Genomic DNA, 25314 nt, shown 5'->3' on the forward strand with positions numbered 1-25314 from the left:
ACCACTTCCCAGGTTGATTAACAATAAGGGCCCATTCTCTTTAAGAGAAACCCCCTCCACTCAAGGTTGAGCCTTGGGGCCTTGACCTGACAATCCCTCCTGAGGCACAGAGGATGGAGTGAAGGTACAGATGATGATAATGCTTGGACAGAAGTGCTCTTGTGGCCCAAGGACCTTTCCTTCCCCAGATAGATGGACACAGATTCACCCAATGCTTTGGGGAAAGAGAGTCACCTGTGGAATCAAAAAATAAAGATGATACAAACTTAGCTTCTTACTTTAAAGGTACCATCCAGGTATGAAACCAAAGATTTGAAAGGCAATGAAGCAGAAAGATACAGAGGTTTGTTATCTCCCACCACAACCATCTTCATCTAAGTGCACCCATATATGTAACATGAGAAGCAAAGGACATATGTTCTTTATATATAACCTACTGTCTGTGTGTCTGTGTGTGTCAGAGTTCTCAGTGTGTGTACGTGTGTGTGTCTGTATGTGTCTATGTGTGTCTCTGTGTCTTTGTGTCTGTATCTGTGTGTGTGTGTGTGTGCACACGTGAGTGTGTATGCACCCTCCAAGCTGGGTAGTGGAAGAAACTGATGGGAAAGGAAGCATGAGGCTCATGAGAAAGACACACTCCCTCCCCTTCCCTCCGTGGGGCAGGTGGGTGATAGACACACAGCAGACTGTACTTGAAGTCTGAGAGTCTGATCAAGAACTGAAACCAGAGGACAGCAGCAGCGATCCTCTTAGAGAGGCCTGTGTCCTCCAACCTCAGGGGAGTAGTGGGTCTGGGTACATCTAGGCACCAGAGGACCCAAAATAGCCCTACCTGACCCACCTGAAAGGCATGAGAGGCCATCCCTAAGTTCACAGGGGACCAAGTGGGACTTGGAAGTTAGATAACCCAGGTGGATCTACTCAGAGTCTTGAAACTGGAATGTGGGAAATTGCATCAAAGAACCCACTTGGACAGCCTCCACTGAGGCGCAGGGGATATTCTGCTACTATCTCAGCTGACCTCTCTGTCCCAGGGAGCCAAGGGACCATAGACATCTTTCCCAGACCCCTGCCTAGCCCTTCCGTGGGTGGCCCAAGAGGACATAAAACATAAATTGGAAATAGGCAAGGATCAGCAGAAACCCCAGAGAGAAGAGGCCCAGGAGGCCCCAAGGCCTTAGAAGAGGCTGGCCACCCCGTGGTACCAGGTGGGTGGTTGTGCCAAGCCATGTGCTCCCTAGGTACAATCAGTCCAAGGATACAGTGAGTGGGAACCAGTGTGTTTTAAATCTAAAAATGGTTGAGCAATCACTAAGTCAGCAGAGTTAAGCAGGAAGCAGTTGATTCATCTGTATCAGGCATAAAAGAGAAAGAAACTAGGCTGGAATCACAGGAAATAATGTCAGTGACATTTCTTTTATACCCGAGTCTGACTGAGAGCTTTGGACCACAACAAAGGCATTTCCAGCCCTCTGCAAGTCGGCTTAACCAGCACCCTGAGTAAGTCCCCACTGAGAGGCTGCACCAGGCAGAATCCACCTCCCCTGCCCTCCCTGAAGGCCTGTCCCCGCCTGTTGTGGGGTTGTCACACCAGCCTGACAGATGTCCAAAGCAAAGGAGAGAAAGCAAGTTCCATCAAATCCACATGATTGTAATCTATGCTACTGCTTTTAAAGGATTCCTTCGGGCAGGAATGATTCGTGTGGAGCGAAAGTCAATAAACTTCAGACCATAAAACAGAGATCAAGCTGCTCCAAACTTTTCCACGATTTTGCAATGTGAAGTTCAGCGCAGTCGGGAAAAGTTCCTAAGCGTGCCTGCACTGCCCCCTGCTGGAAAGTTCCGGCACCAACGCGCCACACCAAGGGCTGTCGGGGCGCCCCGTGAGCGCTCAGAGACGTCCAGGCATCTGCGCTTTCCCCATAATTCGTCTATCTTCACAAAACACTTCCTAGGCGGCCTTCTTAGTAGCACCGTCCTGAATTCTTAGGTTTCGCTGCATCCAGACTCTGACTTGAGTCCAGCGAACTGCCCTGGGATCCCCAGCCGGGCCTGCGGACTACAGAACCCAGACCAGCCCGCTGACTGTGGGTGCCAAGCCTGGGCCATGGGAAGGCTCACGGAGGTGACACGTGTCTCCATGCCAGGACATGCGGTTTGCTGCCATTGCAGTCCCCCGTTAGCTGTCCCCTCTGCCATCGGCTGGCACATCTGAAGAAGCACCTTCCATGGCAGGGAAGGGAACCCCCACATGAAAGGCTTCTGAGCCCAGGCAGTCACTGGGCCCAGCTTACAAAGAGGACCCAAAATCTCTAATTGGGCAGGAGTGCCTCCTGAGGCGGAGGGGCAGCAGTGAAGCCACACAGAGAGAGAGTAGTGTAAAAGTGTCATAATCAGAAAAAACAAACCTTCAGAAAGCTACCCAACATTAAATACCACATTTGAAACCTCCTAAATGTCCAACAATGTGGGAATGGTTATAATTAATAATAGCCATTTAACTGAGGGGACAATTTTTATCTACTAGTATGACCACATTGTGCCTTTAAAATGCATCCAAAAAAAAACAGAAATATTCAAGGTGATTTTCTGTTTGATAGAATTAGTAACAAATTGCTCCTCTGTATTTTTCCACATTCTTACATTACAAGTTGTATTGTTCTTATAATCCTAAAAACATCTTTACTTTTAAAAAGAATATTTGGAATAAGTTCCCCAAGAAGACACGCAGGTTAGTGTCCTTGCCCTTGGGCAAAAAGAGCACTCCATCCGCTTCCAAGGTGGCGGCAGGTGGCCCACGTGATGCCCGCTCTGGCAGCAGCAGTACAGGGGGCTCGGGCCTGCCGGGTCTCACTTCCTCTGAAACAGAACAGGATGCTGTCTGCTGGGGAGAGGATTGCTGGCTGAGAAGAGGACAGCAGACCTGAAAGTGGAGCCTGAGGAGTGGCCGAGAGAGCTAAAAGGGGACAGAGAAGGGGCAGGGAGTCTCGTGGTCAGAGGTACGAACCTGGGGCTGGATGGCAGGGGCTGGCCGCCCCACCTCCCTGGCTTCAGGCCTATGGGCAAGCTCTTTAGCATGGCTCCCCTGACTGTTTAGGTCTGCCTTAATTTTTCTTAGCAATATTTTGTAACTTGTAGTATAGAGATTTTGTATGTGTTTTGTTAGATTTCTTCCTAGGTATTTGATGTTTTGATGCTATTGTAAAAAATACTTTTAATTCATTTTCTAGTTATTTGTTGCCGTTATGTATGAATACAATTAACTGTTTATTGGCTTTGTGTCCTGTAACCTTACCAAATTCAAGTATTATTCTAGTAGCTTTATTTTTAGATTCCATAGGATTTTCTACATATACAACGATGTCAGTGACTAATGACAGTTTCACTACTTCTTTTCCAATCTGTATGCTTTGTCTATGCTGGGGGTTAGAATAAAGATGGGAAGCATCTTTGGGATTATTGAACAAATATTTATTCACTAACTAAATATTCATTGGCTACAAACTACATGTATAACACAACTCAATAATGAAGGGGGTTCACAGACGCACTTGGTCAAGATCTTGTTCTCATTCTAGGACCACTGGGTAACATGAAACCCTTAGGTTCACAACGAGCTTTATGTTTTTCACAAAGTGAAACGTAACTACCAGAAGTAACCTTCACAGCTCCGTGACACAGGCAAAGTTGTTGTCATTATTTGAGGTACTTAAAATGGTCTGCCCAAAGTTGCAGAATAACGGATCTATGCCAGGTGTGTGATTTTTATATTTGTACACTTCCCACCATTGGGCCAAAGATGGTCCTTGGAAGTTATTTAATGATAAAAACCCTGAAGCTGGAAAGGAACTTTGATGAACCTCTTTTCTAATTTAGCACTGCTACTCTAGAAGGATTGTTTGTCCTCTTGAGGCATAGACATGATCAGAGCCAGTTAATTATGCCCCTCTGGGTTTCTGAAGCCCTTTCAACACGCAGAAGAGAGGCAAAGTCCCACCTTCTCTGGCACTCCTCAACTGGACTTTAACAACAGTCTGACCTAGCATCTATTTCCTGTTCAGCCATCTACTGCTTTTTCTCCTGGAAACTATACCAACTTACCAATTCATGCTATAAATTCCATGTTTTTTACTTTCCCCACAGGACCCTAGGATTCTCATTTTGATGTTCCCTCCAATGGAAGGTGAGCAAACCAGAATCTTCTTGATCCCTTCCAAACACTAGCATTTAAGCCTCAAGCAGTCTTGCTCCCTGGGGTCTGTCAACAAAATAAACAGCCCAGAACTCTTCCAGGACTTCCCAGGAAAGAGAGGGAAAAAGAAATTAAAAACTACTCTGCCCTCTTGTGGTCATGAGAGAGATCAAAAACACCAAAATACCAAATTTCCCAAAAGTCCTTAAGTTACAATTAATATTTGCTTATAATTTTATAAGATAAATTATACTTTTACCATAAATTGTATCTTTGTAAACTTTACAAAATAAATTATATCTTTTTAATAATTTAATAATGAATTGTATCTACTACTCTTCTTTTTTTTTTTTTTTTTTAAGTAGTCTCCAATGCAGGGCTCAAACTCACAACCCTGAGATCAGGACCTGAGCTGAGATCAAGAATCAGATGCTTAACTGACTGAGCCACCCAGGTGCGCCCCTATTCTTTCTAAATTATAGTATCGTTTGTACATACTGATCGTTTTTCTTGATCAGATTTTTTAGTGAGCTGTCTTTTTAAGGTTCATAATTTTCAGTTTTTATTTTCTAATTTGTTTTATCCTTTTATTAATATTATTTCTGTCTTATACTTCTTTGAATCCCTTTCGAAGAAACGATATTGAATGCTTTCTTTTGCTTTTTTCTTTAGTGATGATAAAAACACTGAATTTTCTCTTGAATATTGTTTTGATAAAAATTACACAGTTTTATATGTAGTATTGTTATTTAAAAAACAGCATGTCGCTATATTCTTTAATTTCCCACTGTAGCTGATTATTGTTTGAGAGAGAATTGAGCACATTTTAAATGGCACAATTTTGTAATTCCTATTGAAACATTTATTGTTACTAGTTTTGCTATATTTGGGGCAGTCTTTATAGCCTGTAAGATTTTTCTTAAATTTTGTAATGTATTAGATGTCTTTATGTTGTAATGAATTATAACACTTTGTAAAAATTTCAGACACTGGAAAGTTTCTAAGACTCAGATTCTATCGATTAATTCTCTTTTATTGTTTTGTAATATATACCTACATTGTGCCAGCTTGACTTAATATTAATTGATAATGGTAAAATCAAGTTTCTAAATAGCATATTTTGTCAAATACTCCTTAACTCTAAATGTTATATCTTTATGTCAAAAAGTAACAAAGTTCATAAACTTTTTAAAACATTGTCTTTAATATAATCAGAATTTTTGTTAAATGCTACATATATATAGCCAATTTCTGTTGACTAAACAATGCTTTTTTAATATTAATATTAATGTCAGTGCTGTGTTCATATCTGATTAAAGCCTTTCTGGGGTATTTTGTTTCAGGTGCCCTGACTGCTGTGCAGTACACATCCTGTCAAGACAACCCAGTGAGTTGGAAGAAGCAAAGTGCTTGGAAGAAGAACTGGGCAGAATCCCAAAGTGGCCACTTACTGGTTGTGAGACCCTGGATACGTAATGGACACCTCTCTAAGGTAGAGGGAATGCCACTGCCTGCTACATAGGATTGTTGTGAGGATCAAATTATATGTAACATACATAAATGTCTACTGAGACACATCTGTTTCTGAGAGCATCAGACTCAGGGCTATTCCAAAGCCCATTCTTGATAGCTTTTGTGTAGTCACCATGGCTTAGGATTTATTGGGGACCTAACATACACAATGAATTGTAATTTTTAGGCAAATCAACATTTAGGAATCTATCCTGGAAATCCAGGGGGAAAAAAATCCGGGTCACACATTGTGGAGTGGTGGAGAAGCAAGAGTGGAGGTGGCAGATCCAATAAATAGGAGTAAAACGGGGAGGACAGAGTTTGATGGAATGTGGGAGGTGAGGCGGGAGCCTCTTTGCCATCAGAGGCTGCATACTGTGAACATTCCCAATCCAAGCCCAATTTTTAGACTTGTCTATTTCTTGTCTTTCTTTAGATGAGTGAACGTATTCCCATTTGCTTCCATCCTTTACTAAGGTGAAGCAGGAAAACAGCCCAGTTTTGATCCCACGGTTGTTATCCTGTAACAACAAACTGTATCGGCCTCGTTTAAAATATCTTAAAATAGCAATAAACACACAAAACTCTATTTGCCCTTTAGGTAAGCAGACGACTTGAACGATTTTTGGCTTCTCTCAATCCACTTTCTCATTCCTTCCTATTCTTTCATTATTTAGTCTGTGATCTTAAATGCTGGTTTAAAATAATACTATCTTGGAGGTGGGTCAGGAGGTGAGTGAAATAGGTGATGGGGATTAAGGAGTGCACTTGTCATGATGAGCTCCAGGCGTTGTATGGAAGTGTGGAATCACTATACTGTACACCTGAAACTAATATAACACTGTTGACTGGGGCATTTAAAATTTAAGTTTTTTAAATTGAAAATTTTTTTTAATGTTTTAAATTGAATTTTTTTTAATATTTTAAAATAAAATAAAATACTATCTTCTCTCCCAATATGTGTGTGTGTTGTTGTTGTTGCATCCATTTCTCTTGGTCCACAAGATTTGTTAATAATATACCCTTACCTGTTGGGGTTTGGTGACTGTCTTTAATCTCCAATTCCTTCAAGTAATTTTTTTATTTGTTTGGGTTTTGGTGGGGTTTTTTTGTTTGGTTTTGGTTTTGGTTTTTTAGAGAGAGAGAGAGAGCACACACGTTCAGGGGGTGGAGGCAGAGGGAGAGGGAGAGACAGAATCTTAAGCAGACTTCAAGCCCAGCGCAGCACTGGACACGGGGTTTGATCTCACAACCCTGAGATCAAGACCTGAATCAAAATGAAGAGTCAGAGGCTTAACCGACTGAGCCCCCCAGGCCTCCCAAACTTCAAGTAGTTTTGAGGCCCACCAAGAGCTTTTTACCTCCCAATAAGACTGATGGTTCTGTTGTGTTACTTAGTTCATATGGTGTCTCCCACTGGATTCCACAGAAAGTAGACCCGAGACAAAGACTTAGGGGCAAGTAATTTGAGAAACACAGTTAGGTAGTGGGAATATGAGCCAGGAAAGGAAGGAAAATCAATCAAGGGTGCATGAAAGAGTGGGGTATCACTGTGGGCAAATGGGGTACAAGCCTGCTGGGGCCCTCTGAGAAAATATAGAACATACTCAGAACTGCCCAACTGAGAAGGGAGCAAGCTGGGATATTTCTCCATGAACTCCTATTCCTCATTGGTTAAAGGTGATTCCTAAAAGCACTAAATCCCCATCACTTGAGGCCTACCACACTCAAAGAGCCAGGCAAATTCCTATGGCCAAAGAAAGTCCGCAGGCAAAGAACTCAGATTCTTGAGGTAAGGAACCTTCCACATATGGGAACATTGTCCACTAAAACTTAAGAAGAACTCAAGAGATATAAGAGTGTTTATTTGGGGTCCATCACATAGACATGATTAACTGCCCTAGCTGATCTCAATCTCCATGTGACCCAAAGCTCCCACCCTGTGTCATACTATTACTACCTGGAGTGTCCAGGCTCTATCCTAAGACTATCTAGTGTGGCAGCCCACACTGTAAATCACATTTTTAGACTACCCAGTGTAATCTAAAGCCTCCATGCTGATGAAGACCCTCCTATCAAGCATGAAATTCTCTCTCCCTCTCCCTCTGACCCTCCCCCAACTTGTACTATTAATTAATTAGTTAATTAATTAAAACCATCAGTTGCATTTTTTACTTATTTTAAAATAAATAAGTTACTTCAGTTAGCAAATAAAAATAAAGCTAATGTTTAAGTTTTGCTTGGAAAGAAAAATGAGTAAGAAGGAAAAAAAGAAGAGAGGGAAGCAGATCATTTGTACGTCCTTACATTTATCTTGCATTTTAATAGTGGTAGTAGTGATGATGGTAGTCATCACTACCAACAGATTTTATTTTCTTCTTTAAAATGGGGAAGTGTCACAAATAGAAGGAAATTAATGAGACACAACTAAATGCAACATGGGACCCTGGACAGACCCAGGAACAGAAAATGAACACTAGGGGTAAAACTGGTGAAATTTCAGTAAGGTCAGTCATTTACTATTAAGTATTACCCTTGGGTATTGTACCAATGTTAATTTCCTGGTTTTCATTGTTGTTATAATTCTCTCAGTTGTTACTATTAGGGAAAGCTGGGTGAAAGATGAATGTGAAAACCCCTGTACTGTTCTTGCAACATTTCTGTAAGTCTAAAATTATTTCAAATTAGAAGTTCAGGGTGCCTGGGTGGCTCAGTCGGTTAAGTCCGACACTTGATCTCAGCTCAGGTCTTGATCTCAGGGTCGTGAGTTCAGGCCCGGCATTGGGCTCCATACTGGGTGTGTAGCCTACTTAAAAAATAAAAAGTTAAAAGAAAAAAGTTTAAAATGATCTATCTCTGTTTACTCAAGGATTCTCTAAAATAATCATTTTAATCTTTTTGGAGTTCAACCAACTCTTTGATGAAAAGTAAGTCCTATCTGTTCCAAAAGTTCACTTATACCATTTTGCAAGTTCAGAGACCCATGTGGTGCATATCCATGGGCCCCCAGTGAAGAACCCTGGCTCCCAGGGCTGTAGCTGGGACTTGGGTATAGCAGGAAGTGACATGCAACAGATAAGCTGAGCAGGAACAACTTCTAGCTCTCACCTGCAGCCCCATTCATGCCTTCATCATCTGGCTGCCCAGGAGGCCTTCCTACAAAATGGGCTGACATCATGCTCCCCCTTAACATCTCCTCAGAAGGGTCATTATGACAGGACTACACTCACCCACACAACAAAGGGCACCTCCTCTTTCTGGGCCAAGCAGCACCATAAATATATCCTAAAGGGATCCCAAAAGGCAGCCCCACTAAGTGCACCAAACAGAATAATCAGCTCTGGGCATTAGAGCCTCAGCAGGAAAGGAAGTCCTGGCCCCTAGTGCTGGAAATAGATGCAAATATATACTAAGTGTGGGGCATCAATCCCCATCCCAAACTTCCCCTCCCATCTTCTGCTTTGTAAGCAACTCCACCAAAAAACTGAATGAAGAAAGGTGTAACCAGTTACATGGTAGAAATAAATGGCAAGAATAAAAATCTGTCTGAACCCTGCACAAATAGTTTCCACAGAGATGAATGATTTAGAGTTGAATAGCTGCAAGAGTTAAAAAGTTACAAAAGCTAAGATGCACACACTAGACATTATTAATGCCAAATTATTAGTATCAGGTAAGAATAATGAGATCAAACACAAGACATATTTGCTCAAAGGGACAGAAGCAGCTGCAGAGAACAGGAATGGTTTGTCCAAGGAGAGGCCAGGATGACTTCCAGCCCTGAGAATTAGCTAGCAAGTCAAGAGACACTTGGATGGCTATAGCTGAGAATTCAACCTTTCCAAAGAATTGCACTAACACACAGATCCCTTTCTTTCTGGTAGATTCAGCTCCTCAAGTCTGGCCACTGGGCAAAAAGGCCTGAGAGACAGCCAGATTTCTGCCAAGCACTGGCCTCCATGATGGACATAGTGGGATGGTTTTAGAGGGATGGGAAGGCTGGTTAGTTCAGTGAATGTACAGAATAGTGGTATGGAAGACATAAATGTTGAAAATGACTAAATGGGCTTGCATTTCTGACAGGGACTAAAATAAACAGACTTGAAACATAATGAAAATTGTTCTGATAAACTCTTCCAGGAGGGCAGATTCTACCACTCTAGACCCAAAGACTGTCCAGAACTATGGCAGCAAGTGAAGGACTAGAGCTTTCCTTGAGCATCATGCCGTCTCATGGAAACTTCTGGGGCAGCAACTCCCTTCAAAGAAACCAGAAGTCCTTACCAAGTCAATAATTCACTTTACAAACTTAGATGCTGCGGCTTTCATTCCACATTTAGGATACAGTTATTTGATTTTTTTTTTCCTGGGGAAAATATTCTAGATGTAATATGCACATTTTTAGGACTTTTTGATACACATTACCAAAAGTCTAATCAGAATGACTGTCTCAGTTTACACATGGATGAAAATGTCCATTACCCTAGTCCCTTCCACAATTTTTGCCGTTCAGTAGTTAGGGAAAAAAATTTCCTGTTTCTCCTGGCATTTTAAAAAGATTAATAGCAAATCTGAGTATTTTCTTTAATTCTATTTTTTTCTTTTGTGAGTTGCTGTCCTTTGCCAAATTTCTATTGAAATGTTTTTGTATGTTATCTTTAAATATGACAGTTATAATATTTTCCCAGCTTGTCATATGTTAACTTCATAAATGGTGTTGACACACAGAAGTGTTGGATTTTAATGCAGTCAAATCCAGCAATCTTATTCTTTATTGTTTCTACCTTTGTTATCATGGTTAGGAAAGCCATTCCTATGCCAAGATTATAAAAGTATTAAGCCATACATTCTTCTGGGCCTTTTGTGGATCTGGGTTTTACATTTTACATTTAATCTATCTAGAGGCTATCTTGGCTACAGTAAGGTAAACATTTAAATTTATTTCTTTCCCAAATGGTTAGCCTTTTGTCATAACACCATTTATTGAATTATCTGTCCTTGCCTAATGTTTTGAAATACATGCAAAGTGGAGGAATAGTTCTTGGGCAATTTTTCAAATCTACACTACTGACACCATCACCCTGCCCTCCCCCCACCTCCTGTTGAGTGTGGGCCTTAAATTGCTGGTGGTGGTTGAAGACTGGGCCCCATTTAGGATCTGGGTGAAGGCTGCTCAATGTCTGTCTAGGGAGCTTTAGGTCTCATCAACTGCTGTCCTGCTTTCTCCCCCATGTCGATTCAATATGCCCACTTTCCTGAGACTCCTTAAGAGAATTTATGCATATTTGTGTGAGAAAAGTAACTACAAGTCCCCTTTTACAGCTACCTTTTCCCACCAAAGCTTTGTCATCTACTTGTCCTAATGTCCACAGCTGATCCTGACCTCAACAGAACCAATATGCCCAGAATGACTTCTAGGTACCTTGTGCTGTTTACCAGCAGGAGAAATGACTCCTGGGGTTTGGGAGGTGACACACACAGCCCTACTGACACAGCCTTGGGAGAGAAGACAGCAGAGACACTCATACAGCAGTCACGAGGATTGGCCTTTGCTGTGTGCTTCCTGGGCTTTGAGAAAGTAAAAGTATCTGGCTGTTCAGCAAGGAGAGAGAGAATAGTGATTGTGCCCCGTCCCCCTGGTGTCCTACCCCTTTCTCTCCCTGACTCTGGAACGAATGACAGAAGGAGGCACCACAGGGAGCTCCGCAGTGGTGCTTGAGGGGGCTTTGGGGGGAGAGGGGGGCATCAGATCAGTTTCCACTGCACACTCATGGACCTCTCTGTGAGGCAGCTGCCAGCCCAGGTTTTAAGAAAGGTGGTGTGTTTGTTTCTCAACTAGACTCTCAGCTCCCTTCCTAGGAGAAGGGAGTGTGTCTTGTTCACATTTATGTCCCCAAACCCAGCACAGTACCTGACATTTAAAACGGGCTCAGCACATACAGATTCAATTGAACTTAAGTAATGGTGTGTTATTAGTAATAGTAATGACTAACATTTAAGAACTAACTTATTACTTACACTTCGTATACTCTGTGAAATTAATTTTTTTGTTCTGTTTTGCTTAACAAGTGGCTGTTGGGTAGAGGACAAGGACAGAGCAAGAGGAAGTTTGCTTTATGAAGCCCTCTATTCAAGAGGCCAAACCAATCTCCAAGTGAGAGCTCTGGAGCAGGGAGCCTGAAGAGAAGTACAGTGAGCAAAAGAGCCCTAGGAAAAAGGACAGCAATGGTGATTCTAAGGAGGAGGGAGCCCCAGGCAACAGCAGCCTCAGTCATCAGGAACTTTAAAGCCATTCTTCCCTGTCCAAATTCCCTCACGGGGAGAGGCCAGCATCCTATAAAAGTGCCTTTGAAGGAGGCTGAGGGCATTTTTAAAGAATCTTTATCTCACAGATGCTCAAAAGCAACCTTACCCCCTCGCAATATCGCACAACAGGACTAAGGCCTTGACCACCTGTGTTTGAGTGGCTCCTCAGTGATGCCCCATAAAAAAAGAGCTCTTGCCCCATGTGCTGAGTGATTTTCAGGGCTTACAATTTCTCCATGTTTCAATCACATCTCCAGTTAAGAAGAAAAAATTAATTTGTTACCCTAGAAAATACTGTTTTCTCTCCATAATTCATAGGGTACATGAAGAACGACTTTTTCTGGGTTCACTCACATATCTGCCTTTACTCTGAAGGAATAGAATGGGGGTCGCCTGGCCAGAACCCTGGCTCTCCCAAGAAACTCACCTGTCCTGTCACCTGCCCATACCCTGGGCTCACCACCAGGGTAAGAAACCTATCCAGAGCCCCGCAACTAGCCAGCTAGTCAGAGGTGGAGCCGACGTGCAAATTCAAAACAAGTATCTTAGTAAAGAGATCTGAAAGGAATAGCTCTACACCAGACAAAAGTATCCTCCTCCCAGCCCCTCGAAATTCTCTGGCTGTGTCAAATTCTTCCCCACAGTCTCTGCTTGAAAGATTTGCTCCTAGCTTCAGAGCCTTAACTACAGAACACTAAGTCTTTGCTCAAGCAGCGGCTCAACACATAACCCCTAAGCACCCAAGGCTTTTCTCCTCCAAGACTTTGTTTCCTTCCACGAAACCCTCAAGAACCCTGGATTCCCGATTTCCTGGCCCAGCGGATTGCTTTACCAGACTGCTGCTATTCCAGACCTAGCTAATCTGAGCCGCAGCGTGGCTCCCTCACTCCCCGGACTACGTCGGCGGGCAAGGGCGCCTCCGCCCAGAAGCCGAAGGGGATTCGACAGAGGGCCCCGCCCGGTCGGGACCCTTAGAGCCCGAGCAGCGGCGCGCGCCGCGGAACTACGTTTCCCACAGTGCTCCGAGAAGCCCGGACGGCCAAGGCCGGGGACCCGGCGGGCGGGCTAGCGCGCAGCCTCTTGGGAGTTGTAGTTCGATCCGCTCGCGCCGGCACTGCTGTGGGCTCGGCGCCGGCCTTTGTCTGTCTGCGGGCGCGCGCCGCTGCGGTGAGTGAGGCCGCCGGCCGGGTCAGTGAGCCCGGCTAGGCGGGGCCGCGTGAGCGGGCCGCCGCCCCCGGGCGCTCCGTGGCCCCTGCGGCCCTGAGCAGGCCTGGCCGGCCTGAGCCCCGAGGGATGCCACCCGCGAGGGGAGAGGCGAGCGGCCCACAGAGAAGGGTCCAGCTGGACCGGAGAGCGGGGTGCTGAGGTCCAGCACGCAGGGCGGGCCCGGGGGAGCCTGAGGCGGGAGGGGAGAGTGTGCCCGGGGGAGCAGGGGCCCCTCCGACCGCCGCTCCGCAGGACAGAGCATGGGGGAAGGCCCCGCACCCTAGAGACGCGGGAGGGGGAGGCCACAGGCAGGTGTGCCCAGGGGCCTGCAGTGAGGATTTCACAACACGGTCGGGGGTGAAAATGCGATCTCTCTAGGGAGGGTGAATGGGAGAAAGGACAGACTTGTCAGGGTGGAGAATGGAAGAAAGGACAAAATGGATTCAGATGTGTGGAGAAAATAATCACCCCTACCCTCATCTCCTAAACCTGAGACTGTCGCCCAAGGGGTTCCAGAGACAGCAAAGTTTACCCCCTCTACTAGGGCTCTCCTGAGGACTCTCAACTTTAAGGCCTTCAGTCTCTAGGTCGTATCAGAGATTCTTCACATTTGGTTCTTTTATTCTCCCAAGAGCTGCCTGAAACGACAGTGTTGTTAACCTATTTAGTTAGTAGGGAAATAGAGCCAGGGCTGTCGGTTACTTGTCCAAGGTTGTATGGGGGTAGGGGAGATTCAAGGCAAGAATCCAAGTCTCTCCAGACCTAATTCTGAGTTTTTCCAAAGGATAAATAGCCTCTCTGATAGGAAAAGCAATTTTCTATTACTAAAGCCACTTCAAAATCTTCAGGAAATTATTTCCTCAGATTTATGACCTAGGGAGAAAAATAAAACAATCTCCCTTTATTAACCAAGGCAGTTCCTGAGACACAGCTGAGTTGTTACTTGTTGGAAGATCTCATAGCATGTGGAGAGGCAGAGCTATAAATTCTGCCCACTTGTTCTGACCAAACTATTTGCTGGATTCCCCAGGGACCGAGTCCAAACTTGGCAGCAGGTTTCATGCACTTTCAGGGACTCTTGATGGATATGCAGTTGTGGAGGAGTAACACCTTGAACTAACAAATGACCTGTAGCCTCCTGGCAGTCTCATAGAAGATTCCTTTGTAGCTTCTACTCCAAATTGGAGGTGACACCTCCAGATACAAGTTTAAAATGCCTCTTCAGTCAAAACAAATGTGGCAGAAGGTACAATTGTTAAGACCAGGTGCTTATGTTAACAAAACAATTGTAGCATCACCCTGCTATTTCATTAAATCAGGAGGCCAGCATTTTGATGAGACATATTTGAGGGAAATAAAGATTATGCACTGAACCACTGCATAAAGTGTACGAATTTTAATAATTAGGGACCTAAAGTAAGAAGAAAATACTCAAAAAAATGTGGCAAAAATAATATGGAGCAAGAGGATTCCTAGGATCTTGAAGAGTAGTAAAGTCTGGTCAAGCACTGTTACATTCTGTCCCATTTTATAAAAATTCTCACCAGCTCTTTAGTGAAAAGAAATTAGAGAATTGTCTAGTTTAAGGGCACAGACTCTGGATCTCAAAAGTCTTAAATTTGATCCTTTGCCCACCCTGGACTCCTTATTGGCTCTGAGAATTTGGGCAGGTTACTTATCCTAGTTGGAGTGCCTTGGGCTTGGTTTCTGAAGAAGGTCTTCGTTTTCCAAGAATTGACAAGTATTTACACTTAGAATTGGTATTCTCATATCTTGAAGAATAGGAGAGGGGTGGGTCTGGATCTGGAGCCTCCTAAATATTGTTCAAAGGTAAACATATGAGAACTCTTGTCCTTATAACCTACGGAGAGCTGGAGGGGGAGAGCTGAAGCCATTTTCATCATAGAACAAATCATGAAGGCTGAAATGTTGGGTTTTTAAATTCTGAATTCCTTTGGAGGCTTGAAGGATAAAAGAGCAAGTAGTTAGGTGGGGGAAGGAAGTGGGAGATCCCAATCACATGCCAAGGCTAAGGTATAAACAGGAGTGACCATTATCTTGGGATTGGCAGGAAGAGATATATGTGTTCTCTGCTTTCCCACCTCATGTTTCCACCTTGACTCACTTATGTGTGGTCATGGTACCATTACTAAAACTTTGCAGTTACATTATAGGTGACTAAGATATACATCACACAATCCAGATTTCTTCCATTTACTCATACCCCAAATTGGAGTTTCTGTTGAGTTTATCCTTCTCACTTATCAATTCTGCCTTTTCCTGTTTGTTTTTGTTGTTCTGTTTTTTGTTGTTTTTTCCTCCTCAGGTGTTCAAGAATAGCCCATGGAAGAATCATATGAAGAAGTGGTGATTAAGGTCATACAGCAGGCGTGGACATGTTTGGATTTCCAACAGCTACCCTGCTGGACTGTCATGGAAGATATGCGCAGAATGTAGCATTTTTCAGTGAGTGAGTCGGTTGATCACTGAGATGCCCTAGTGTCCCTGTACTCAAGCACTGGTCAGCAGGCTGAGGAAGCAGAGGAGACATTCCTTTGGAGGAATTCACCATTCCTGGGGGTTACAGGGGAAGCCTGCAAGCTAGAATTAGAAATAGCAGTAGAAACAGAGCAAGAGAATGATCTTGATATGGAGATAGTTTTGAGGTAGTCTCTGAGAAAATGAATGAGCAGCTTTACATCTCGGCACAATCACTGAATAAGGGTAAGGCAAGAGAAAATCTTCCTAGGATGACTCCAAGAAAACTGTTAATAGTGATGAATGGACCCATAATTAAAGTGCAGTAGGATGCAGGGCAATATGGATGCAGGGCAATATGGAAAACACTGTCAGCATCTGCACAGAAAGTGTTTGCGAGTAACTTCCAAACCAAAATTGATTTCAGTTTCACCATAGCTTAGTAGACTGAAATAGCATGGATATTAAAGGGGAAGGTTCCTTGGATCAGATTCTATAATTGTCCTAGCTTGATCTGTGGTATCAGACAAATTATTTAACTTCCTTGAGCTCCAGGCTCTTCATCTGTAAAATGGGACAATAAACTCTACCTTGCAGGGTTACTGGGACTAGAGATAATAGATGTAATGTACCAAAGATTCTGATGTATATTTTCTGATGTCATGGAGCTTACTCTACTATCAGGAAAACAGATTGGTGCAGAGATGGATTTCTCATATATTGGTCTCTTCAGGGCCCTGTACCTACTTTTATACTTTCTCTTAATGGAGTGCCTCCAAAATTTTAAAGTTTTAGGCCCTACACAACCTGGATCCATACCTGTTTTAGAGTCAGATAAAACTTGGGTATGGGGCTCTATTTGATCCTATACATAGTTTTCTTTGTTTTTCTGAGCCTGTTTTCATATCTATAAAATGGAGATAATCATGTCTACCTTACCAGATTCTTTGGGAGGCTAAACTAAACTAAATTTAGAGGCAGTATAATACTGTGGAGCATGCCTGCATTTGCATCCCAACTCTACACTTAGCTAACTACAAGATCTGTGACAACCTCCCTATGCTCTCACTTCCTTATCTGTAGCAATCTCATAGGATTGTTTTCAGGATTAAATTACCTATGCAAATTTCATAGTATAATGTCTGGCACATAATAAGCATTCAAAGCGTTGTTTCTTTTTTCCCTATTCTTCTCACTCAGCATATTGGTGCATCTTACATGACTTCCCTCTCATTTTACCAGATGTGATGACAGAAGCCCACCACAAATATGATCACTCTGAGGCCACAGGATCCTCAAGCTGGGATTTCCAGAATTCTTTCAGAAGAGAGAAGCTGGAACAAAAATCCCCAGATTCTAAGACACTACAGGAAGATTCACCTGGAGTGAGACAGAGGGTCTATGAGTGTCAGGAATGTGGAAAATCCTTCAGGCAAAAGGGTAGTCTAACCTTGCATGAGAGAATCCACACTGGTCAAAAGCCCTTTGAGTGTACCCATTGTGGAAAAACCTTCAGGGCCAAAGGCAATCTTGTTACACATCAGCGAATACACACAGGAGAGAAGCCCTATCAGTGCAAGGAGTGTGGGAAAAGCTTTAGTCAACGAGGTAGTCTGGCTGTTCATGAAAGACTCCATACTGGACAGAAACCCTATGAGTGTGCTATTTGTCAGAGAAGCTTCAGGAATCAAAGTAACCTTGCTGTTCATAGAAGAGTTCACAGTGGTGAAAAGCCCTATAGATGTGATCAGTGTGGAAAAGCCTTCAGTCAGAAAGGAAGCTTAATTGTTCACATCAGAGTCCACACAGGCCTGAAACCCTATGCCTGCACACAATGCAGGAAGAGTTTCCACACCAGGGGCAATTGTATCCTGCATGGCAAAATCCACACAGGAGAGACACCCTATCTGTGTGGCCAGTGTGGGAAAAGCTTCACTCAGAGAGGGAGTCTGGCTGTGCACCAGCGAAGCTGCTCACAAAGACTCACCCTTTGACCACCCTCTTCAAAGGAAGTTCTCTTTATGAATTAAAAGTAAAAAAACCCTCAGATCAAGCAACCTATCCAATTCTATGGAATGAATGGAGACTTTCAGAAAGACCATCATTGGGTAGGGAAAACTGACTTTTCTCCTTTCCCCCAAATGAGTATGAAAAATAAATGTCTTGTTTATTATCATTATCACATATGTTTCATAATTTGTCAGTTTATTTTGACCTAAGTTCCCAAAGTATCTCCATTAATCTAGTGCATACTTGGGAGATTGTTCTATGTATAATAGATACAGATTTTAAATCTGTAGTTGACATTGTTAGTTTTTGTTTTTTAAATCAACCCTTCATGAATCCCAAGGTCTTTTCTTTACATATTCAAATCAATCCTGTATTGGATTCAAGAAGGGAAGAATTCATCCCAAAGAGCTTGGTAGCAAATCTCTATCATCTAGAGGTAAATTACATCAAAGGTCTTAGGGTACAGAAATGCTTTAGAAATACTATGGGTTTGAATAGTGATATAATATTGCTCCCAAAGATACCCTGATACCATATGAGGATATATACAAGAATGTTGATATCATCCCAATTCAAAATAGTCATAAATTGGACAAAACCCAAAATATCCAACAATAGGTAAGGTAATATATGGTGGTATGTTCATATGACTCAGCAATAAAAAATAACATACAACTGATACATGCAATAATATGAAGAATCTCAGAACTTTATGTTGAGTGAAAGAAAACACGCACACCAGGAAAAACTAATCTAATAGAATAGACCTAATAGAATTCAGATAGTGGCTAACTATGAACAGAGGGAACTGGGTAAGGACTGACTTAAAAAGGGCACAAGGCAACCTTATAGAGTGAAAACATGCTCTATACCTTATTTCAGGTGGTGGATGCATGAGTCTGTACAATTGTCAAAATTCATTGAACTCAACAATTAAGAGTCTATGCATTTTCTTATCTGTATGGTATACTTCAGTAACAATGAGGCAGTTTAAAAATACTGCACACAAGTTCTTTAACACTTATCTCATGAAGAGATGGGGGTCTGTCACCTCCACTTGAGTTTGGGTAGGCTTGTGGCTGCTTCACACACAAAAAAACAGAACTGATGCTATATGATTTCCAAGAATAGGTCTGAAGAGCTCTTTAAAGGTGTGAAAAGTTTCTACATGATAATCTTGAGACACTTATTCTGGAGAAAATCAGCTGCAATGTAAAAAGTCTATCTTGAGGCCACTATGATGGACAAGCTGTATGTAAGTGCTCTAGTTGACAGCTTCGGCTGAGCAACAGCCAGCCAGCATCAACTACCAGCCATGTGAGTGAGTTATTGTAGATATCCAGCCAAGTGCAACCTTCAGATGACTGGGGCCCCATGTGACATCTGTCCAAAACTGTATGAGAGACCCCCAAGTAAGAAGAGCCTTCCAAATTCCTAACACACGAAGTCATTAGAGAAATCAAAAGTTATGGTTTTATATCACTAAATATTTGTTATTATACAGCAATAATAGAACATAATATATTTTCTAAAAGGATAAGATACTGTGAAAAGAAAAGGAAAAATCTGGGAGAACAACTCGAGATTTACTTACTGATTAAACCAAAACAGGAAATTATGATTCATGATTCATCAGAAAGCTTAAGATTTCAAAGTAAACATTTCTTTTGACAAAACAGAAGGCAAGGTATAGATTAGTTAACCCAAATACAAGTTACATGAAGAAGTAAATGCTGGTCTCCAGCAGTCCTGCTCTGTAAGAAATTTATTAGATAGATACTTCAGTAACAATGAGGCAGTTTAAAAACACTTCCCGCAAGTTCTTTAACACTAATCTCATGAAAAGACGGAGATCTGTTTCGCCTCCACTTGAATTTGGGTAGGCTGTGACTGCTTCAGACACAAAAAACAGAACTGATGGTACATGACTTCCATGAATAGGTCTGAAGAGCTCTTTAAAGGTGTGAAGTTTCTGCATGATTAGATAGATACATACATATCTATATATAGGTATCTTAGAAACCTGGTTCTGCAGAAATGAGTAAATAAAGAGTAAATAGGTCAGAAAATATAAAAGATCTTTAAAATTATTCTTCCTATTTTTTATACATATATTATTAAATTTCTTTAAAGATTGTTGGCTGCTTCTATTAAAGTAACAACAAAACAGAGCTAATTTAAGAGGACAATGTAGGAAGATCCTGGGTTCACACAGATACACCTAATCTACAGCTACCTATGGAACAATTTCCTCTAAAAAAAAACAAAAACAAAAACCTAAAAACTTGCTGAGTGACTCCTACAGATAACACAAATAAGAAAAAACTCATACTGAAGCTGGTAGGAGAGGCTGAGACAATTGACATAAATCCTACCCCTGGTGCAGCCAACCCACAATCAGGAGGGAAACCACAACCTGGAGCTTCTTTCTGAGGAGCAAAGAGTTTGAGCCCCACATTGGCTACTCCAAAGTTTTAAGACCTGAGACATGAGTCTCCAAAACAACTAGCTTTGAAAACCAAGAGGATTCATTCATGAGACCCACAAGGCTAGAGTGAACTGAAAAACAACTCTTAAAGAGCTCTCATGCTTGGACTCACCCCAGGGACCAGCACAGGAGCAGCCAATTGAGAGGCACTCAGACTTCGTGTGAAAGAAGCTTATTTTCTTAAAGTGATGGCCTGAGGCACAGGCATCTTAATTTAACACACACCTAGGGGCCTTGCATCTAGAGGGATGGAAGATGGCTGGCACCATCTTTCCATTCTCCCTCTGCCTCACTTCAGCTCACTGGTATCTCCCAGAAAAGAGTTTATACCCTCCTCTGGCACACCAATTCTTGCAGCTGTGGCCCAGGGGAACAACTCTAGTCACCTGGCTCTGGTAGCTAGCCAATGGGGCTTATGCTCAGGGGTACAGAGGACTGTAACCAATGGAGAAATAAGTTCTTAAGTGGCTACCACCCTCAAAGCACAACAAGAGACAACAGACCAAGGCACTCAGTCTTTCTATGAAAGAGGCCTATTAGCTTATCTCCACAGCTGTGGCCTGAAGGGCAGGATTCTAATTAAACATCCAAGTAAGGGCACACTATAATTCTCTCCGGAGACCTCAGAGGGCAGTCATTATCTTCATTCTCCCTCTGCTGTGCTCCACAGTATTTCCCAGAAACATGCTTGCGCATGTCTCTGGTATGCTGGTTTTTATGGGTGCCATCCAGAGGACACCCCTTAGATTGTCTTTCTCTGGTGGCCAACAGGGCTTGTGTTCCTGTATCCCATGGGACTGTAACAAACAGACAATTCTTGGCTGGCTACCAACCCTAAGGCACTGTGCAGAGAGGGGACTGAAACACACCCCCAGTCTTTCTGGGAAAGAGACCTATTTGCTTGTCCTGGAACATCAGCCTGAGGGGCAGGCTTTTGGTTTGGCACACAACTAGGTTCTTACTGAGATACACTAAGGGATGGGTGCCAGTGGATGCCATGTTCACACTTTCTCTCTGCCTCACTCCAGGTCACTGGTATCTCCCAGAAGGAAACTTGTATACTTGCCTGGCACTTAAATATAAGTGACTGCCACCCAGGGGACACTTCTTAAGCATCTAGCTTTGGTGGCCAGTGGGACTTACACTTGTGGCCCCACAGGACTATATATATTTGCATAAGTTAGAAGATACTGCTTGAGCTGAACCTAAGTGCTGATTGATATCCTACTCTTTGGGACACTGACAGGTCTTAGCACACCATCAGCTACTAGGAGTCACTAAAATAAAATAGGCTACTTGGGTGGCGCCTGCGTGGCTCAGTTGTTAAGCGTCTGCCTTCGGCTCAGGTCATGATCCCAGGGTCCTGGGATCGAGCCCCACATCGGGCTCCCTGCTCAGCGGGAAGCCTGCTTCTCCCTCTCCCACTGCCCCTGCTTGTGTTCCCTCTCTCTGTCAAATAAATAAATAAAATCTTAAAAAAATAAAAATAAAATAGGCTACTTGGACAATCATGAAGGCTTTAGGGAAAACCAAGAGTTAGGGCAGGGTTGAATGATAAGGTTCATCTAGTTCACAAGTCCACTTCATCAGGACTGGGAAAGGTGGCTGTTTTATCCAGTGCACAGAAACCAACACAGAGAGATGAAAATGAAGAAACAGAGGAATATGTTCCAAATGAAAGAACAAGATAAAACCTCAGAAAAAAAGTCCTTAATGAGACAGAGATAAGTGATTTACCTAATAAAGAGTTCAAAATAATGGTCATAAAGATGCTCACTGAACTTGGGAGAAGAATGTATGAACACAGTGAGAACTTCAAAAAAAAGGTACAGAAAATATAAAAAGGAACAAAATAGAAGTCACAGAGATGAAGAATACAAGAAGTGAATGGAAAAATATTGTAGAGGGGTTAAACAGCAGACTAGACAAAGCAGAAGAAAGACTGTGAACTTGAAAACAAGGCAGCAGAACTCACCTAATCAAAGTAGCAAAAGGAAAAAAGAATGAAAAACAGTGAAGGTACCTTAAGGGACTTATGGGACAACATCATGTGGACCAATGTTCACATTATAGGGGTTCTAGAAGGAGAACAAAAAGAGACAGACAATTTACTGGAAGAAATAATGTCTAGAAACTTCCCTAACCTAGGGAAGGAAACATATATCCAGAACCAGGAATCCCAGAGTTCCAAATAAAATGAACACGAAAAGACTCACACCAAGACACATTATAATTAAAGGGTCAAAAGTAAAAGACAAGGAGAGAATCGTAAAAACAAGACAAAAACAACTTGTTACGTTAAAGGAAACCCCCCATAAAGGTATCAACAGAAACTTTGTATACCAGAAGGAGGTAGCTTGGTATATTCAAAGTACTGAAAGAAAAAAAACTGCCAACCAAGACTATCCTACCCAGAAAAAGAAAAAAAAGTCCTTCATAATTGAAAGCGGGATAAAGAGCTTTTCAAACCAAAAAAAAAAAAAAAAAAAAGAGTTTTCCAGACAAGCAAAAGCTAAAAGGAGTTCATTATCACTAGACCAGCCTTACAAGAAATGTTAAAGGGACTTCTTTAAGCTGAAAAAAAACAGACACTAATTAGTAACAGGAAAATATGAAAGTATAAATCTCATCAATAAGGTAAATAAATATATAGTAAAATTTAGAAAAATCTAATGTTGTAAATGTGGTGGATTAATTGATTATAAAGCAAGTATGAAGGCTAACAGACAAAAGTAGTAAGAATACTATAACTACAATAATTAGTTAAGGGATACACAAAATAAAAAGGTATAAAATGTGACATCAAAAAAAAATGTGGGAGGAGTGAGTAAAATGCAGAGCTTTAGAATACATTCAAACTTAGGTTACTGGGGCGCCTGGGTGGCTCAGTTGTTAAGCATCTGCCTTCGGCTCAGGTCCTGATCCCAGGGTCCTGGGATTGAGCCCCACATCAGGCTCCTGACTCAGCAGGGAGCCTGCTTCTCCTTCTCCTTCTGCCTCTCCCCCTGCTCATACTCTCTCTCTGTCTCTCTGTGTCTCAAATGAATAAATAAAATCTTAAAAAAAAAAAAAATGTTAGACCAGATAGACTTAACAGATATATAACTTATACATAGGATTATAACGGATATATACAGAACATTCCATCCAAAAGCAATAGAACACATTCCTCTCACACATGGAACATTCTCTAGAATAGATCATATATTAGGACACAAAACAAACCTTAATAAATTTAAGAAGACTGAAATCATATCAGACATCTTTTCCAACCACAGTGGTATGAAAGTAGAAATCAATTACAAAAAGAAAATTAGAAAATTCACAAATATGTGGAAATAAAACATGGTACTGAACAACCAATTGGTCAAAGAAGAAATCAAAAGGGAAATAAAAAAATACATAAGGCAAATATAAATGAAAATACAGCATACCAAAACTTATGGGATGCAGCCAAATCTACGGGGGAAGCTCATAGCATTAAATGTCTACATCAAGGAAAAAACAGATCTTAAATAAACAATCTAACTTTACACGTGAAGGAACTAGAAAAAGAACAAACAAAGCCCAAAGTTAGGGGCATCTGGGTGGCTCAGTCAGTTAAGCATCTGCCTTCAGCTCACGTCATGATCCCAGGGTCCTGGGATTGAGCCCCATGTCAGGCTCCCTGCTCAGGGGGCAGTCTGCTTCTCCTTCCCCCTGTTCTTGCACTCTTGATATCTCTCTCTCTCTCTCTCTCTCTCTCTCTCTCCCTCTCAAATAAATAAAATCTTTTTTTTTTTTAAAGCCCAAAGTTAATAGAATAAAGGACATAACAAAGATCAGAGGAGAAACAAATAACATAGAGACTAAAAAGACAATAGAAAAGATCGATGAAACTAAAAGTTTTTTCTTTAAAAAGATAAACAAAACTGACAAACCTTTAGCAAGATTCACCAAGAAAAAAGATAAGAGGATTCAAAATCAGAAATGAAAGAGAAGACATTACAACTGATACCACAGAAATGCAAAGGACCACAGAGACTACTATGAACAATTATAGGCCAACAAATTAGACAGCTTAGAAGAACGGATTCTAGAAACATACAACCACTAAGATGGAATCATGAAGAAATACAAAATCTGAACAAACTGATTACTAGAGATTGAATCAGTAATCAAAAACATCTCAACAAACAAAAATGCAGGAATAGATGGTTCACTGGTGAATTTTACCAAGCATTTAAAGGCTAACAACCAGGGCGCCTGGGTGGCTCAGTTGGTTAAGCAACTGCTCAGGTCATGATCCTGGAGTCCCGGGATCGAGTCCTGCATCGGGTTCCCTGCTCAATGGGGAGTCTGCTTCACCCTCTGACCATCTCCCTTCTCATGCTCTTTCTCACTCTCTCTCTCTAAAATAAATAAATAAATAAATAAATAAATAAATAAATAAAGGATAACAACCAGTCCTTCTTAAACTTTTCAAAAATTTAAAAAGGAAGGAATATTTCCAAACTCATTTTATGAAGCATTACCCTGATACCAAAACCAGATAAGAATACCACAAGAAAACTATAGGCCAATATCCCTGCTGAACATAAGATACAAAAATCCTCAACAGTATATTCACAAATCAGGGGCACCTGGGTGGCTCAGTCGGTTAAGTGTCTACCTTCAGCTCAGGTCATGATCCCAGGGTCCTGGGATCAAGTCCTGCATTGGGCTCCCTGCTCTACAGGAAGTCTGTTTCTCCCTCTGCCCCTCCTCCCACTCATTCTCTCAGTATCTTTCTCTTTCTCTCTCTCAAATAAATAAAATCTTTAAAAAAAAACAATATATTCACATACTGAATTCAACAATATATTAAAAGATCATACACCATGACTGAAGGGATTTATTCCAGGGATGCAAGGGTGCTTCAACATCCACAAATTAATCAATGTGATACACCACATTAACCAAATGAAAGAAAAATCCTATGATCATCTCAATAGATACAGAAAAACATTTGACAAAATCCAACATCTGTTCATAGTAAAAATACTCAACAAAGTTGATAAGAGGAAACACACCTCAACATAATAAAGACCATATATGACAAGTCCACAGCTAACATCATACTCAGAGTAAAAAGCTGAAAGCT

At 41.9% G+C, this 25314-nt stretch overlaps 1 protein-coding gene across 5 annotated transcripts; it reads left to right on the forward strand.

Moving 5' to 3' along the window:
* Positions 1-13089: 13089 nt before the first annotated feature.
* On the forward strand, positions 13090-17874 carry ZNF32 (zinc finger protein 32). 5 transcript variants are annotated; one of them, XM_032432586.1, is made up of 3 exons: positions 13090-13177; positions 15543-15682; positions 16895-17874. In XM_032432586.1, the coding sequence occupies exons 2-3, from the start codon at positions 15613-15615 to the stop codon at positions 17686-17688; spliced, it is 864 nt and encodes a 287-aa protein (XP_032288477.1). In that variant the 5' UTR covers positions 13090-13177; positions 15543-15612; the 3' UTR covers positions 17689-17874. The 5 variants fall into 5 exon arrangements, with proteins under 5 accessions (XP_032288477.1, XP_032288480.1, XP_032288482.1 ...); XM_032432589.1 differs by having other exon boundaries at positions 16937-17874; XM_032432591.1 differs by lacking the exon at positions 13090-13177 and having other exon boundaries at positions 15543-15686; positions 16937-17874.
* The last annotated feature ends 7440 nt before the right edge of the window (positions 17875-25314 follow it).

This window comes from Phoca vitulina, unplaced genomic scaffold, assembly GCF_004348235.1.
Source record: "Phoca vitulina isolate PV1807 unplaced genomic scaffold, GSC_HSeal_1.0 scaffold48, whole genome shotgun sequence".
Taxonomy (NCBI): domain Eukaryota; kingdom Metazoa; phylum Chordata; class Mammalia; order Carnivora; family Phocidae; genus Phoca; species Phoca vitulina.

What these genes read in the sequence shown, in the direction of transcription:
- ZNF32 (XM_032432586.1), top strand. Translation starts at nt 15,613, where the DNA reads ATGTTTGGATTTCCAACAGCTACCCTGCTGGACTGTCATGGAAGATAT. An exon ending in GCAGAATGTAGCATTTTTCA is followed by an intron (nt 15,683 to 16,894) that starts GTGAGTGAGTCG and finishes CTTCTCACTCAG; the next exon opens with CATATTGGTGCATCTTACAT.